Below are 19,107 nucleotides of genomic sequence, written 5' to 3' on the forward strand. Positions count from 1 at the left end.
AGCAACAGCAAGTTTGCATGGTTTGTCAGAAGTTGCAGTGGATGGTTACTGGAGATGGTGATGTTCTGCACAAGGTGATAATGGCAGATGAGATGTGACTTCATCATTCCGACCCAGAGAGTAAGCAACAAAGCTCTGTCTGAAGTCTATTCATCAAGAACACCAATAAAAGTGAAAGTTGTGGCTTCTAGGTTTGGTCCTCTCTTTTTTTGACATTCAAGAAATGGTTTACCAGTATATTGTGCCACATCACACGACTGTTACGGGACCTTAGTACAGAACGGTACTGCACATTGCTAATACTGTCATTGAGTACTTAATCAGAATTAATGCCAAATGAGTTCCTCATTTGCCCTACAGTCCTGACCTTATGCCGTGTGATATTTTAAATTTTATTTCCAACATTAAAGAAGGAACTAAAACATTTACGAGGAAAACATTTGCAATTGTCAGAAGAAGCAAAGACATCAGAGGTGAGTCTCAAACTCATGCCATAAAATGGCTTTCACCATGTTTTTGAAAAATAACAGAAACGTTGGAGTAAGTGCATTTCATCAAATGGTGACTACTTTGAAAAAAAAATATATAATGATCATTCTTTATTGACCAGCCTTCATATAATCAATCTGATCAATATGTCAATCCATCTGATGTACCTAGTCTGGCAGAAGATCCATATAATAGTCACTTTATTGATATAATGAAGATTTATATATTAAATAATGTATAATGTGGATACAACAGCTTACATTTAACACCATTATAATTAAAATAAGAGTAAACACTACACTTCAGTATTACTTTATTCTCAAAATTCCATCATACGTATGTACAACAATTTAAGAGATACTACTGTGTAGTCAGTAGATCAAACCCGGGGGCTATTTAGAGAAAACATTAGTGTAAGTCAAAAAAATTCATTCAATCCTACATGATTCAAAATACTAAAATCAGGGAGAAATAAAAAAAAAAAAAAAAAAAAATTTTTTTCCAAACCTTCTAACATACAAGTTGTTCTAATCAATATGCTCAACAATGTAGATGATGGCAAGTAGTAGGATATGCACATATTATACTGACTCAATTTTGGTTTTGCAGTGGGAGATTAAGATGCACTTAATGCTATGTAAGCTAAGTATTATTTCAATGAATTTTGTGATGCCAAGGTAGAAGGACATAAAGACTTTGACCGATGAGGTTAAAGGTCTATTTGTTTAGGTAGTCACATGTGGGAAGGCATGGTTGTTTAGAGAGTAGCAAAGTGTTTGTCTATCAAGTCGTTTGCATCTTGGTATGTCACTGAAGTGAGAATATGCACAATTCACTAAGGCAGGGGTGGCCAACCTATGGCGCATGTGCCAAATGTGGCGCCTTGGAAGATTACAAGTGGCGCATTTCATCATAAAATTTCTCAAGTACCCAAAGCCCATATTGTCGATTCTTTGGTTCTATTTCCTTTCATTTCAGGTCCTTCTGAATATGGCTTAAGACACTCACCACCTTCTTTCCACTTACACGCACATAAACGTGTCAATTCCCTCAATTTAGCAAAAGAAATAAATTAAATAGTCTCCAAAAAAATGCATTTCTGAATTTTGACCGTAAGTGATCTATGGCTATGAAAATATATCGAGCACCTAGTCGTCCATTCTTTTGTATGGCCGTTGCCTCCGGCACCTGACTCTATGCACAAGTGGGAAAATAAATGCAATACGTGACTTTTTCAGGGGACTGAGAATATACAAATAGATTCTTTGTCGGAAGTCTTTCAGGTTAAAAGGAAACAATGAAATGATAAATTTGAGGTATTTTCATCTATGAGAAATTTCCATCAATCACATTTTGCCAACTCAAGAAATAGTAGGGGGGAGCGTCCCCCTATTAATTTATGGCGTTCATTACCCTGTGAACATTTCCCAGAACTAAGAAAATTTGCAAAAAATTATATATGTCATTTCGGAACGACATACAGATGTGAACAAGCATTTTCATCCATGAAATTGATCAAAAGCAAAACGAGGTCGCGAATGACTGATTCAAATTTGAAGAATTCTCTGCTGCTCTCAGTAACAAATTTAGCATCAATCATTGAAAGACTGGCGAAATCCAAACAGGATCAAAAGTCTCATTAATGGCAAGTAATGTTTATTTGCTATAATAGAAATTGCTTTACATACAATAATTAAATCATTTAAAAATGTTAATTATGTTCATAAACATACTTTTATTAAAAAGGTTATTAAGGATATGCCTGGACTCCTTCTAGTGAGCAGAGAGAACAGACGACTCCAAGTTCCAACCTGATCTCGCTCTCGGTGCTCCATCTCGCTCAGAGCTCTCTCTCTCTCATCACATCCAAAAATTGTGGTAGAGAGCTATCTTCGCCAAACGAGACTCTCCGGCAGCTGTAGCACCATCAGCGGGTTCCACGACAGCAGTTGCTCTCTCGTCCAAGAGACCATCTCTCACTATTGTAGATTGGTGCTCCAATAAACATGTGTCTTTTGAACTGGCGTACATTATTTAATTTAGTTGCGTGTTTGAGTTATTCTTTTTCCTCCCCTAAGCGAAGCAGATCCTACCCCATCCCTATTTTCCAACCCCAACTATGAACGTAAGAAGGTAGAAAAGGTGCTTGAGTTGTATGGCACATCTGAACTCGTATATGAAAAAATTGGCACATGGTATGTAAAAGGTTGGCCACCACTGCGCTAAGGTTTTGGCAGATAAAGATGTATTGGGGGGACTAAGTTGAGCCAACGCACACCAAGAAATACACTTCTTTCTGTATACCATGGCATTTAAATTTCCATGTTTTCTTCCTACCTGAATGTCAAGCCTTTCTGCTTGTTTATGCTGATTTTCTTCTGTTGTGAACGGTATGCTGGAATTGACTTGATTAAGTATTCTATTAACAGTGTCCAATTAAAGAACAAATTGTTCCCACTGTTTACAGACATTAACTGGGGTATGAGCCCCCTTCTATTTTATTATTTAATGTAAATACAAAACAGCACAATATAAATTAAATAACAATATAAGGTCAATAATATATAAAAAAAAAAAAAATTAAAAAACAAAAATACAGTATATCTTACAAATATATATACAAAGAAAAATTAACACTGTTACATTTTATATATATATATATATATATATTTTAAACTCTATCAAATGAAAATCATAAAGAAACAGTCAAAATAATCTGGGGGAAAAAAAGCAGCAATCTTCAGAGGCACTAGTTCCACAGGAGCTAGTTATTGTTGGTGATTCTAGTGTCAGGGAGATGAGAAATATATTGTGCTAAAACGATAGGTGGAACAGGACCAGGCTATGTCTGCAAGGGGCAAAAGTAGATGACGTAGAGTAGATATCTTTTAAGGGCACAAAGGGTGATATTGTTGTAAACGTTGGCACTAACGACATTAAGATATCTGCGGACTTATTTAACAAGTACAGGCAGTTCCCACTTTACGAGTTTTTTTTTTTTCTTTTTCCAAGTATCAACAAAATCAAAATATGAACATTAATTGCAAAAAATGAATGTTAAACATTAATACGCATTTCAAACCACGCTCGCCTTATGATATTAATCCGTGCCAGAGACACAATTGTATCGTGAAAATATCATAATGTGGACCCAATAACACATTCGTTCCACGACCTTGGAAGTTGAAATTTTCGCTATATAACTCTCTTTTATAGTGTAAATTGTATTAATTGCCAATTCAAATCATTAAAATGCACTACACTTTCATCGTTATCATATGTTCTGTTATAAGAACTAATTTTGAACAGCTTTGTGATATTTTTCTAAAGCACATTTCTGGAGGTTATAACAATAAAAACAATTTGCACTTTCAGGTTTAACACTTTTCTGTTAGTGCAAGCAATTATAAATGGGTAGAAAACTTTACGTTATTATGGTGAAATGTGTTTCCCCTTTACTGAAATCTTCAATTGCATAAAAAACATAAATAAATTTTCAGAATCTTTTCTTCATTCCTTTTTTTTTTTTTTTTTGAGCTTCGTAAACTTGTTACTCCGTGCAAATCAGGTTAGTTGCAATTTGTGTGCCGATAAAAAATGCTTATGCATGGTAAAAAATAAGAAATTTATAATAAGAAATTTATAAAGAAAACAGGCGATTATCTTGAAACAAACGCCTCTTGAAGCATTTCTGAAAAAGATGACTCCTGGTGCAACAAACCAACGAGTGCCGAGCCATATATGAGAGATTAATGAGTGTGCATTTAGTTGATGATGATGATGAAGAATAAACATTCTTTAGTATTTGAAAGTCATAAATAATTTCTTTCTTATTATAATTTGCTTGATTTTACAGGCTACGTTTTCATTTCATTAGATAAATAAATCATTGTTTAAACATAAACTAATTTCGTTGGGGAGAATGTAAGCCTTTTTTTTTAAACATTATGCCTATGGGAAATTAATTCCTGCTTTACGAGCGGGTGCTAGGAACGAATTAATTCTTAAACTCAGGAACTGCCTGCATAGGACAATGTGGAAAAAAAAAAAAAAAAAAGCGAGTCAGGGTTAAATTTGAAAGTGTCTGGAATTCTGCCCAGACATGATAGGAGGAAGAATATGATGAGAGCCTTGTAAATCAATTCAACCCTGGAAAGATTGTGCAAGGCTCATGTGTTAGAATTTTTTTCAGAGTAGTCTGTGCTTGTTAACAGGACAGATTGCTTCTACAGAGATGGGATACGATTAAATAGAAAGGGTGCAAGAATATCTGCTGATGCTATCGAGGCATTCGGGGTGGTCGGAAAACTGCTAGCTTGGGGGGTATTCACAGAGTAATAGATTAACAGTAGCCGTAGGCAGAGGTGGACCCCGGAAAACAAGTTGCTGGGGATTTCAGGAACTGCTGGTTGTCAAGAAACAAGTAAATACGTGAGCTGTGTTAGAGTAACTAACACAGCTCACGTATTTACTTGTGCATGTATACTTGCATTTACACCAATGCTAGCAGTACAGTAAACAAATTTGATCAATTTGAGGTGCTGGTGAAGATATCAAGGTGGATATTGTTGGGATATCAGAGACGTGGCATCACACAAAGAAAAGGAATGCAGAATTGGAATTTGGGGAGTACAATATGTACAGAAAGGATAGACAGGTTAGAAAGGGAGGAGGGGTCATGCTGTTAGTTCAGAAACACAAAATCTAAGGAAGTACATGTATCTGACATGGGTGGACAATGCAACGTTGAGTCAGTTTGGTGTAGCATATGCCCAGGGAAAGCAAAATTGAGAGTAGGAATGTGTTATAGGCTTAATGTATAATGAACAACTGTGCAAAGAATTAAGCGGGCCAGTAAATCAGATTATCTTATAATGGGGGATTTTAATTTCCCACATACTGATTGTTTTCTACAGCAGCATGTTTGAGAGGCAACTGGAGGGAGTAAACTCTTGATCTGATTATCAGCAGTGATTCTTCATGCATCAAGAATCTGCAGATAATGGAACCACTAGGGTGGCAGTGATCATAGTGTGGTGACGTGGGATTTACTTAAAGATGTAACTACCATGAAGTGTAAAGGAAAGGGTATTTGCTTTCGTAAAGGTGACTACAGTGGTCTCAGACAGTTTTTAAATTCTATACAATGGGATCAACTGATGATGTTACCAACAGCAAATTTTAAATTGGAAGCATTCAAGGAAGTAATCTTGGAAGCTACTAGGTGTTTTGTCCTAACTAAGAACTGCTGTTCAAGGTTTAGGCCTAAACGAATGCCAGAGGAACTAAAGAGACTTGTGGAAGAGAAGAAAAATGCAAATGATGTATATAAATTATCAGGTGACACAGAAGACTATAGTAGATATAAGGTAGTCGGTATTCAAGTCACAAAGAAGGTTAGGTAAGCGAAGGCAGATTATGAGAAATCTTTGGCAAAGGATGAAAAGAAAAACTGCAAAGACTTCTTTACTTATGTAAACTAGAAGGAAGGGGTTGAATCAGATTGGTCCACTTGATATCGATGGTTCAATTGTTGATGAATCTGCTAAGGTAGCTGACAAATTGAATGAGTATTTTGCATCTACATTCACACATGACAAAATGATTTTATAATAACTGAAAGCAAAGTGGAGAAATTGTTGAAATTGAACACAAAAAAGGCACCTGGGATGGATGGGATCTATCCAGTTATATTAAAGGATGCAGTAAAGGAAGTAAAGAAACCCTTAACCAAAACAAAAGCTTCCTTGGACTCAGGAGAGCTCCCCATGGTAACACAAGTAATTACAGACCTGTTAGTTTAACTTCTACTCCAGGGAAAATAATGGAGTCTCTGGTTAAAGAAGCACTGCAGGATCATCTAGACAAGACTGCAGTTATAGTTAAGATACAGCATGGATTTGTTAAGGGGAAGTCTTGTCTGACCAATTTGATTGGATACTATGATATGATCACAAAGGAACTGGATTCGAAAAATAATTTTGACACCATACACTTGAATTTTAAGAAATGGTTAAGTGGGAGAAGACAGAGAGTGGTAATCAATGGACACTGCTGTTCGTGGACTAATGTTATTAGCGGAGTCCCCCAGGGTTCAATGATATCGACGAAGGTATATCAAACTTAATGTCCAAGTATGCAGATGATACAAGAGGTTGGCAGGATGGTTAATGACAGGAGCTGAGAAATGGCAATTGAAGTTTAATGCTGATAAATGCTGTACTGTTTATAGGTAGCAGTAACCCCAGAGAAATATACCACGAACTATACTATACAGTAATACCCCGACTTACGCTACCCCGACTTACGCGAACTCGGAGTTACGCGGTTCTTGATTTTTTCGTTTGGCAACGCTGCCGCCCACTATCTTCAAGGTCGTTTTTCATATGTTATCGATATACGGTGCAACGGCGGAGATTGAGAGCGAAAGATGAACAAAATTCAACTTTGCTGCTTTTCTGTTTTTTATATCAGTGAAGGGGAAACACATTTCACCATAATAACGTAAAAACCAACACAATTCCAGCTATCGGTATAATCGCAAATGCAATTAGATCGAGTTTACTACCAGTTTATAACAGATTTCACTAGCAGAAACGCAACTGGATTTTTATTGTTTTATGGTAGTAACCCCTAGAAATGTGAGGTGTTAATAGTGTATCTCTGCCTTTATGGTGTTGTTTATTCAGTTGCTACATGCGCGCAGCTTTGTTTATGCGTATCAAGCGTGCCTCCTCGTTTTGTAATTGTGCTTTATTCCTTAAAAATGAGTAAAATACTTAATTAAAAGGTGTGAAAAGGAAGCGTCCTGGTGAAGACACTGCAGATTCAGAGAGAAAAAGAAAAGCAATTATCGATAAACAGAGGCGGACTGGATCAAAAATTCTTACCCGGGAAAATTTATAGTGGCCTCACACTATGGTTTATGGCCAAAATCACACTGGCCCACCGGGGTTTCCCCGGTAAGGCTTATGGCCAGTCCGCCTCTGTCGATAGAGAAAAAATATGAAATTGTGAAACGCTTTGAGCGAAATGAAAGACCATGTGATATGACAGGCCTAAATGAAGCAACGGCGAAAAGCACATGACAATTGCAAACTTGACAGGTTGAAAATTGAAAAGGGCTCAATTGTAAAGGGCTTAAAAATTTTAGAAAACATAGACTCCAACGAAGAACGTGTTATAGCTACAAAGCAAGGAATAAAAAAATTATTAGCTTGCTACTAAGAAATTCTGCGTGAAAAAAAGAACGCGCTGTGTCGTCAGACGAATTTGTTAGATTTTATGAAGCCATCGACATCGAAATACTTTTTAACGTAAGTCATTTGTTTTTTTAATACATATTTTGTATTAATATGTATAAAGAACTGCAATTTTATTAATATTTTTCTTCTAAACTAGTGTTTTTGTTAGTCCTTGGTCCCAATTAAGCAAAATTTATATGTATTTATATGCAAAGTTGTACCCCGACTTACGCGAATTCGACTTACGCGATTTTCGTCGGACCCACCTATCGCGTAACTTCGGGGTATTACTGTATGTGGTACTATACTCAGGGTAGTAGGACCTAGAGGTAATTGTGCAGTGAGATATAAAGTTTTTTTTTTGAGGAGTGCACACAGGCTGCAAGAGTAGCTCATGGTGTCTTTTCAATGATATACAGAAATTTTGCTAGCAGAGATAAGGAGGTGATGAATGGTCAGGCCACACCTTGAGTACTGCATACAGGTCTGTAGGCTGCATTTTAGAAAGGATGTAGAGCTGCGGGGCTTAGAGGGAAACAGGTATCCTGTGTGTTATCAGACACGCAGTCTAAAACACTGATGGATCCAATATCTCTCTATTACAGAAGATTTAGGAGAAGTCCGGTTGGCCTACCTCCCTAAAATCCACTCACGCACACCTTCTCGATGGTAAGCCCTGTTATGTCGTTTAGGTGGCAACGAACGTGTAGAGTGGTTCTCTTCAAGACGCCTGGTCAGCGTGAAGAGGAAAAGACCAAACCCTCCAGCATATGACAGCACGACAAAACAAATGGCCCTCAGTCCTTAGCAGCTTCTACTTCCCCTCTTACGGCAGCGAGACGATCAGAGTGGAAGCAAGAGGTTGCTAAGAATCTCTGGGTACGACCAGGCTGCCATGCACGGAAACTGAACTTGGCCTGTTATAACGTAAGATCACTCATCGGTGAAGACAGGATATTAGAGCTGGAAAAGGAATTAGAAAATGTTAATTGGAATATCATCGGTTTGGCTGAAACAAGAAGAAATGAATCACATAAGTTTATCAAGTGGAAACAGTGAAAGGAGTGAAGGTGGAGTTGGGTTTCTGGTCCATAAAGATTTAAAAAACAACATTTTGGAATTCAAAAGTACATCACCAAGGGTGTCAAGACTAATACTCAAGATTTCTAAGAGGTACAAGCTAAAGGTTATAATGATTTATGCACCAACATCGAGCCATGATGATGAAGAGGTTGAAGAAATGTACACTGAAATTGAGAGTCTTCTAGATGAGCAGAAAACCCACTACACTATTATTATGGGGGACTTCAATGCTAAGGTTGGAAAAAGACAAAACAGCACAGAAAGGGGAACTATAGGAAATTTTGGAATTGGTGAAAGACTTGTGGAATTTGCAGAATCTCAAGGATTGTCAGTAATGAACACTTTTTTCAAGAAAAGGGTGAACAGAAAGTGGACATGGAAGAGTCCAAATGGATTAACAACTAATGAAATCGACTTCATCCTCACTAACAGAAGATATATTGTGAATGATGTTACCGTCCTGAATAAGGTAAATGTTGGAAGTGATCACAGAATGGTAAGATGTACATTTGATATATATGTAGGAAAGGAAAGAACTAACTCAAGTAAATAATTCAAAGGTCTTTGAGATAACAGAAGAGAAGAAAAAGCAGTATGTACTGGAACTTAAGAACAAGTTTGAGCTTCTACAGACTGCTCAGTACCAAGGTATCAACGAGGAATATTAAAACTTTCTGAAAGTGATAAAGCCCAAGAAACCTATAGGGAAAAAGAAATCCAAAGAAGAAAAAATTAGTCAAGAAACACTTGACTAATCATCATATGATTAGTCAAGTTCATCATATCAAGTGTTTCAAGGAACACTTGAAACACTTGATATGATGAACCGAAGGCAAAAAAGGAAGAGCAAGATAAATACTAACAAGGAAAAAATTGAGTATACTGAGTTATGCAAAGCCATTAGAAAGAGACTCAGAGGACATAAGAAGATTTAACACAAGAAAAGTAGAACAAGCATTAAAGGAAAACAAAGGATTTAAATCAGCAGCCATGAGCAGTAATACAGAAAGACAAATGATACTGAAACTGAAGAATAGCGATGGTGTACTTATAAACAGCAGAGAAGGCATAATTCAAATAGCAGAAGACTTCTACAGAGAATTATACAAGAAGCAAGGGAATGATGCCAGCAGTGGGGAAGATGGATTGCAAAGTAGCAACGCATACGACATACCTGATATTCTTCCTGATGAGGTAGAACATGCATTGAAGAAAATGAAGAATCAGAAAGCCCCGGGGGAAGATGAAATTACTGTAGAGTTGTTAAAATTGGAAGAGACATAACACAAAAACTGGCAAGACTCTTCACAAAGTGTATTAGAAAACGTGTGACGCCTAAGCAGTGGAATAATGCAATCAGTTTTCCTGCATAAGAAAGTAGATAAATCAGAAATTGGAAATTATAGACCAATTAGCTTGTTATCCCACATCTACAAGTTGTTCACAAGGGTCATTACTAACAGATTAGAAAGAATACTTGATGAGAATCAACCGAAAGAGCAAGCTGGCTTTAGGATAGGATTCTCAACTATAGATCACCTTCACATAACATCACTGCTAATGGAGAAAGCAAATGAATATAAAACACCATTATGCCTGGCATTTGTGGATTATGAAAAGGCATTTGACTCCATACAGCATAAGGCAATGTTTCGGGCACTGAAAAGACAAGGCATAGATACCCCACATATTATGATTTGAAGAAAATATATGAGAGCGCTACCTCCTTTATTAGACTAGACAAAGACAGTAGGAAATTTAAAATCGAGAAAGGAGTTCGAGTTCGACAAGGAGACACAATATCTCTGAAGCTGTTTACTGCTGCCCTTGAGGAAGCTTTCAGAAGATTAGACTGGTCGCAGAAAGGAATCAATGTGAACGCAGAGTACTTAAACCATTTACGATTTGCAGATGACATTGTGGTCATAAGCCATGATTCCAAAGAATTAGAGGAAAATCTTAATCAGTTATGCACAGTTAGTAAAGATTTTGGACTAAAGATGAATATAGCTGAAACAAAAGTAATGATGAACAAGTATGCCACAGAAAGGGACATATTGATTGAAGGAGCAGTAATTGAAAAGGTGGAATCATATACTTATCTGGGACAAGTTATTAGTTGTAATAATGATAAATGGCTGGAAGTCAAGAGAAAAATAAATTTTGGATGGATAGCATTCAGGAAATATAGTCACATACTGAAGAACAATATCCCAGTTTGTCTGAAACGTAAAATAATGAACCAATGTATACTCCCCACCATGACTTATGGAATTGAAACTTGGGCACTCACCAACTGTGAGAACTACACAGCGAAGAATGGAACGAATCATATTGGGAATCAGACTGTTAGATAAGAAGAGAAACACATGGATTAGGCAGCAAACTCAAGTAAAGGACATTCTTATCTAAACTAAAGAACTAAAATGGTCTTGGGCAGGACACATAGCTCGTAGCCATGATGACAGATGGACTAAGAAAATAACAGAATGGTACCCAAGAGGAGCTAGAAGAAAACCTGGAAGACAAAGGCGGAGATGGATAGATGAAATTCATGAGTTTGTAGGTAGTAAATGGATGGCCAGTGCTCAAAACAGAAGGAACTAGAAAGTTGCTGGAGAGGCCTTCATCCTGCAGTGGATTGAAAATGGCTGATGATGATGATGATGACGTAGAGCTGCTGAAATAATTACACAGAAGGGCAACGAGATTGGTGAGTGGAACAAAGGGTTGCCTACCAAGAAAGACTTAAGTTCTGAAATTGCAGCATCTGGAGACTAGGCACCTGAACGGTAATCTAATTGAGGTGTATAAGGCCTTGAATGGTTTGAGCAAGTTCAGTGCTGATGGGATTCTTCCTCTTGCTCAGATTATTCACCTGAGAGGACAAAAATTCAAATTGAGGAAAGACAATTGAAGAATAGATGTGCGGAAATTTGCCTTTAGCCAGCGGGTGGGTGATAGTTGGAATAGACTTCCATCAGCCATAGTGAAGGTCAAAAACAAATAAGTTCATGGCAGAACTTATTTGTTTCACAAGCATTTGGAGTGAATTCATGGGTGAAATGGGAAAGTTTTTTTTTTTGGCTGATGCTATATAAGCTTGCTTTCCTGCATCATATGCCTTTAACTAATGTTAATTATATAAAATTCCTTCATACTTAATGTTCAGAGATAGTATGAATCCATTACAAGATTTTGACAGAGTAAAACCTTTTCAATCAGTTCTATGTATCAGGGTCCACCTCCATTCTAGAATGGCCAAGTTCATTCCATGGGAAGACTATATGAGAATTTGTGGACTAATGTTATTAGTGAAGTCCCTCAGAGTTCAGTGTTGGGTCCATTGTTGTTTTCTGTATTTATAAATAAAATGATATTGATGATGATATATCAAGCTTAATGTCCAAGTTTTCAGACGATACGAAGATTGGCAGGGTTGTTAAAGACACTAATGACAGTGCACTGCTGCAACAAGATCTATAAAATTGGCTGAGAAGTGGCAAATGAAGTTTAACATTCACAAATGTAAAATACCATATGGGAAGCAGTAACCCGAGAGTAACGTATCAACTCTGTGGTACTACACTGACAGTGGTAGAGAACGAAAAGGACCTGGGGGTACTTGCAGGCAGATATGAAGTTTTCTGAGCAGTGCAGACAGTCTGCAAGAGTAGCTCATGGTGTCTTGTCAATGATATATAGGAATTTTTCTAGCAGGAATAAGGAGGTGATTATTCTCTTGTATAAGGCAGTGGTCAGGCCACACCTTGAGCACTGTATACAGGTCTGGAGGCCTCATTTCAAGAAGGATGTAGAGCTGCTGGAACGAATACAGAGAAGGGTAACAAGATTAGTGAATGGAACAAAGTGGTGCTCTTACAAAGAAAGGCTTAAGTTTTGCAAATTACAGTGTCTGGAGACTAGGCACCTGCGAGGTGATCTGATTGAGGTGTATAAAGCCTTGAATGGTTTGAGCATGCTTAATACTGATGGGATTCTTCCTCTTGCTCAGAATAATCACCTGCGAGGGGCATAAATCCAAATTGAGGAAAGGCAGTTGAAGGATAGATCTGTGGAAGTGTGCCTTTAGCCAGTGGGTAGTTGGTTGGTGGAACTGACTGTCATCTTTAGTTGTGGAGAAGTCGATAGCCTAAATAAATTTAAGGCTGAGCTGGACAGGTATTTGGAACGAATGTAAGGGTGAAAAGGGAGTGGTTTTTTATTTTTTATTTTTGGCTGATGCTGCATAAGCTTGCTTTCTTGCATCATATGCCTCTACTAATGCTAATTTGATTGGAAAATTCCTTAATATATGAATGAACCATTCACGAGGGGCTCCAATGATCTAAAGCCAAAATATACAGGGCCATCATTCACAGTGAAATTACCACTGGCCCACCCCAAGGATGCACAAGAAACCAGTATAGTTTGAAACAGTTATCAGAAATCCCCCATCACAACCAATGCAGAATCCCCGGCCCCAGACTTTGTTCTCAATCTTATGAGCAATCCATGATCATAACCTACTATCTAAGGCTACAAGTTCACTTTTGATTTCAACGTTCATTGATCCATCCACACAGCAATTACCATGGAGGACTAATGCAGGTATCTGAATAAACAGTGAACAATAACTGCAATATAGTTGTTTCCCACTTAAGCAAATAATTTGACTATCATCATTCCTGCTTACAAAGCAGGATGCACAGCCATTATGGATAAGACAGTTTACCCTATGAAACCTGGCACCACTTAATGACAGAAGTGTTTGTAGGAGAACCAAGAGAAATCTAAAGCACACAGAACTCAGCACTGTGGTTTGAACTGGTTTACAGCAATAAGCTTTTAGAAGACCAGAAACTATATGCAACAAACAGCCATGTTCTAAAGTTTTCCAAAGTGAGAAAAGAGTTGCTACTTTTTTGGTACGGATACATCACAGTCACAGAATTTGCAAAGCAAGCATTAGAGAAGACAGTAATGTTGACCCCCCCACTGATATTTGTACTACACTCAAGATATGCCTTGGCAGCACCACAGTCAATTATCTATAGGATTCAGTAAAACTATTGCAAAACATTTTATAGAACATATATAACATAATTCGGACAGGTCTACTTTACTGAGGTCTGGATTGTTCCAGATTCTTCATACAGATGCTACTGAAGAGTATCTCAGGTCAACAAGATTATTCCATAGAAATGACCAAGAATTGTGGTGGTTCTAAATGCAAAAATGAGGATTCAACTATACTGGGAGTCTAGGCTGGGATCAAACTATGCAAGTTCTAAAATTTTAAGCTGAAAATATTCTTTGTCAAAATTTTGTCTGACCTTTCTGTTTCCTCAGAAAACAAGTTTAAATTTGAGAACATGTAGTAAGGGCTAAAGTAATAACATGATCTTTTTCTAAAAAATATTTCTTGGCTAAATGCCTAAGAGTATGAAGGAGTTTACTTAAGCATGGGTAATGCACACACAATTTCTTCTACCAAAGTTTCATTTAATGCATCATTTTAATTATAACTCATATTGTGAATACCTTCACAATGAGATGCCGTGGTACTGCATTACCTCGAATAAGTAACGCTTCATCTATGGAGAAGACTAATGTTACTTACTCCCAGCGGATACCACTACCCAGACAGCACCATTTTGAACCTAATTGGCGTCTCATCAGTGGGTGGGAAGGTACCCTGTTGTTACAATAGTGACACCACAATATAACTCCACAATATGAGAGATGCCTGATGGTGTGCCGTTGTTTAATCTAAAAAATATTTCTTGCTAATGAACACACATCATTTCTACTACCAAGGTAGTTTTTTAATGCATCGTTTTAATTATATCTCATATTATGAATACCTTCACAATGAGTTGCACTACTTTGAATAAGTAAGACCACTCTCTGTCTTCTCATCCACCCCTTTATCCATAGCAGCAACTTTTCCTTAATGCTGTACTGCTCCAATTTGTACAGCAGTCTTTTATGTGCAATAGTGTCAAAAGCTTTTCCGAAATCTAAGTATATGATATCAAAATTATTTTTTGCACCCAGTTCCTTTGTTACTGCATTATAATATCCAATCAGACTGTCAGACAAATTTTAATCTGTCCTACATTGCTAGAACATACCCTGATACTTGACATTATATAAACTTGGTAACAGAATTCTGAATAATGGCACTTCCGTCATGAATATATGTATTGCAACAATTATGCCAGATATAAATATAAAATTCAAGCAGTATAACATGACATAATGTAATGATATAAAGTGTTTTCAAAAAAATAAATAAACCACCCCACTAACATCACATTGGTATAATGTAACCACATTTTTATAATACACCATTAAAGATATACATTTGAGAACATGTAGTAAGGGGTAAAGTAATAACATGATCTTTTTCTAAAAAGAACACTGCTAATAAAAACAAAACAAAATACCACCTTGCAAGATTAAAAATAAAAAAAGTAAAAATAATAAAAAATTAATGTTGACAATCATTTCAGACTGCTAACAGTAAATGTATCATTAATCAATTTTAGGTCAAAATATTGCTACTTTGGTTGGATGTATTAGCAAAATTACTTAAGACTTGGAAAGTCATTTCTGTACATCATACTTTAGAAACTAATAATTTATAAATCAAGAAACAATTATAAAATTACAATCAACTTCTAAACTTACAGCCATTTCTTTTGGATTAAGATACTGTAGGGCATGCCTTCGAATTGCTAAAAGAGCAGCATCTGGGGCGTAACCAGGATGAGGCGGTGGTGGCTGGGGAGCAGCTATTGTGGTCTTCCCTTGTAATGCTATCTGATGTCGTCTCATTGCTTGTATCTGTAATACCTTTTCATTGCAGTGCCAGTCCTATTTATTTACATATATTTTTAATAATAAGAATTGCCAAGTGCTTGTTATCAGATTTTTATAGTACCAGTATAAAGAGTTTACTACAAACAAATACTCTAGTTATAATTAATAAATTAAAGATAAAAGTGTAGAGTTCATAAGTTGACAAAACCCAAAACTTTTTAGTAGTGCCTGAATTAGCTATGTAACAGCAAAAAGTAATTTTAAAATAATGTAAAAATGTGGTAATCATTTGTGATTTATATAACTACTTACTTACTCTCACATACTACAGTACCTCAAGTCAACCTCTGATTTTTGCAAAGATGAAGGTTTTTTCCCTAAATCCATACTTTGGGCTTAAAATTTATTGCATATATACAATATATATATTTTTAATTTATTAGTACAACTACAGGTTTGATTAAAAAGGTTCAATGAATGATCTTAGTGTTTGAATGCATAGTGGTAATTAAAAGATTGTAAGCAGGGCAATGACAAAAGATGTTGTGCCTACATGCACTAAGTTTTAACTAGTTACAAACCAGTCCAGTGGAAAGCTGCTTTGAGAAAAAACTTATTTTTCTCATTTGTCACAAGCATTAAAAATGGCAGAATTTGAATGACATGCAAATATTAAAATTTTTTTTACAAACTTGGAAATCACCCACAAAAACCCATGAGATGTTGGTTACAATCTATGGAGTTTAAGTGGTTTCAAAGGATTCATGAGGGAAATATTTTGCTTTAGAATGAGGGAAGAATGGCTACTCGTCAATACCTGTCAAAACGTAAATGAAATCCACACTATCATTCCAATGGATCAATGACAGACCATTTGATAAAAATTGCTGATGAGACATCGCTTTCATTTGGTCCAGTTTAAGACATTTTGATAGAAGATTTGGATATGAGGTGAGATAAGGCTACTCTGTTCTGTTTTATCACTCAAGAAAAATGACAATGAGTGTCCATTTCATCTAGGATGTTCAAGCAAGCTGTGTTGGATTCTGAAGTTTAACAAAAATTATGACAGGTGATGAGTCTTCAGTGTATGGGGGACCCCCAAGAACAAGATTCAAAGCTCCCAATGGAAAACAAAATCGTCACTAAGGTCAAGAAAAGGAATGACAAATACACGAAGATTATGCTGATTGCATTGCATTTTTTTTTAAAAGATGTTATCAGAATTCGTTCTACTGTAAACAATCCGAAAAATGGTGAAATTATTGTCTCCTGTACCACAACAATAACATACCGTATCACACTCATTGTCCAACAATTTATGACTGACAAAAATATTCCCATTGTGCCGTATCTGCCTTATTTACCTGATTTGGAAGCATGCAAATTTTGGCTATTCCCAAAATTAAAACAAGACACAAAAGAAAACTTCCAAAAATGTTCTGACCAGTGGCAGGCATAACTGACATTCTTCAATATAATCTCCTTCTGCAACCACACAGTTTGTTTGGTTACAGGAGATTATACTGAAGAATATTAATAATGCAAACATTTGCTAAACTTTTTGCTCAAACTTTGTACAAAATATATTCATAACTGCAGTAGTTTATTTTTATATAATTTTGTAATGTAACTGAAGTAGTTTCAGTAGTTTTCATTTCTCAACAATTCAAGAATAAGTCTAACAAGCTTGACTACAAGAAATAGTGACTTGTCAAGATGTCACCAATCTGTTTCAGTGTTTCTACTGACAAGTTCAAATTAACTTTGTAAAATTTTCAATAAAATACATTAATCTTTACATGCCACTAATTAGTGTTGCTTACCACATTTCCATATTTCATATTCAATGAATTATTATTATTCTTTTTTTCTGGTTAACAATACTAATTAATGTAATCAGACTCCCGACCGTTTTTTTTTGTTTTTTTTTTTTATAATAAAAACCCCAAACACGAAATCTACAACAATCTTTAGTACTTAGTACCATGCATGCAGAGGTTGATATTATACTTATTATTATAATTTTCAGGAAATCCACGTGAAGGATTCTTCCTGAAAACAGAAGCAGGATGGATAAATGAGTAAGAAGAAAAGTTGGTTCTGTGAATTAAGATGAACAGAGAATGGATGCTGACTAATTGCAGCATGTGTTCAGACTAGTTCGGAAGAGAATGTGAGAATTACAGATGCCAATTCAAAAGAACAGTGCCCATGGATCTGCAGAAAAGTTATGCATCAGAAACTGAACATCTATGTGATAGAAACAGAGAGACTGCAAGAGATAGGTCATTAATTAATGACTGATTGTCCACTTCTGAATGGCATCTACAAGCTTGAGAGAAGTTTTAAGGGCACCACTCTAGATGTGGAAACAATATTCCATGGTAGGGCAAATTGAGTAGTAGCAGAGTAGCTGTGTAAAAGTAATGCTAGGAGAAGAATATCTAGTTTTTTTTTTTTTTTTTTTTTTTTTTAAATGCAGGGGAAAGAAATATTTGTGATGTGCTTAAGTCCAGAGAAGTTCGAAGTTAAGATAATCTCTAATAGAAATTTGGGTGTCATCAAAGATGGGTGTAGGATCAGTAGACAAATTATCTGGATATCAGCATTTAAGGAATTAGTGATAGATATTCGTGAAGCTGTTTGAGCAAGATGAGGTTTCTCAAACTGCAAGATAGAATGTAGAGTTCTATCATAAGCAAAAATATCGACAGGATTTCCAGTCTGTGGAAGGTCATTAATATACATGAGGAAAAGAGCAGAAGAAAGAACCAAACCTTGAACATCAACATTAGTGAAATTAGAGAACCATCTAATATTCCTCACAGTGAGCAGAATGCATACAATTTTTAAAAGATATATGGCAGTGCACAAGATGGGAGCTTGTTTATAAGACTATTATACCAAGGAAGCCCTATAAATGTCAAAACTGGTTGAGTTTCACTACACAATTGAACAACAAATCTGTCCAAACATAAGTACAGTAGAGCACTGAAAATTTGAACATCAATAATTCAAAATTTCAATAACCCGAACGAGCTAGCATTTATTTATTTTTATGCTGGTGCCATAAAATAATTGCAGTAAGCGCAGGATACTGTGATCACATTTCCGAATTGAATTTTGATTCTATTAAAAGGAGATTCTAATAAGCAAAAATCGGGGGGCTGTTATCCACAGGCGATAAAAATGAAGATATAAAGCACAAATTTACACCTTTTCCCCCCCCTTACAAATTAACAAAATTAAATGATACATGAAAACCAGAAGAATGTTTTCCACAGTTTACAAAATAAAAATAAATTTATGTACATAGCTTAATTAAAATATGTACAGTACTAACTAAACATAACATTTGTAATCTGATATTTCTGTTCACAGACATTATTTTGGGGGTTGTAAAAGCTAAAACAGTAAAAAAAAGATAAGGTCAATCAATTAAACAACACACAGAATAGCA

At 36.1% G+C, this 19,107-nt stretch overlaps 1 protein-coding gene across 1 annotated transcript in view; it reads right to left on the minus strand.

The window, feature by feature from the left end:
- The window catches only part of Bap170 (Brahma associated protein 170kD), a 557,627-nt gene that overhangs the window by 29,554 nt on the left and 508,966 nt on the right, over nucleotides 1-19,107 (minus strand). Inside the window, exon 19 of the mRNA XM_090388941.1 lies at nucleotides 15,513-15,698. Within this exon, the coding sequence (XP_090245067.1) occupies nucleotides 15,513-15,698 (186 nt within the window). The remainder of the gene's footprint in view (nucleotides 1-15,512; nucleotides 15,699-19,107) is intronic.

Source organism: Mastigoproctus giganteus, chromosome 14 (assembly GCF_048544385.1).
Source record: "Mastigoproctus giganteus isolate SK-2022 chromosome 14, ASM4854438v1, whole genome shotgun sequence".
Classification (NCBI taxonomy): Eukaryota; Metazoa; Arthropoda; class Arachnida; order Uropygi; family Thelyphonidae; genus Mastigoproctus; species Mastigoproctus giganteus.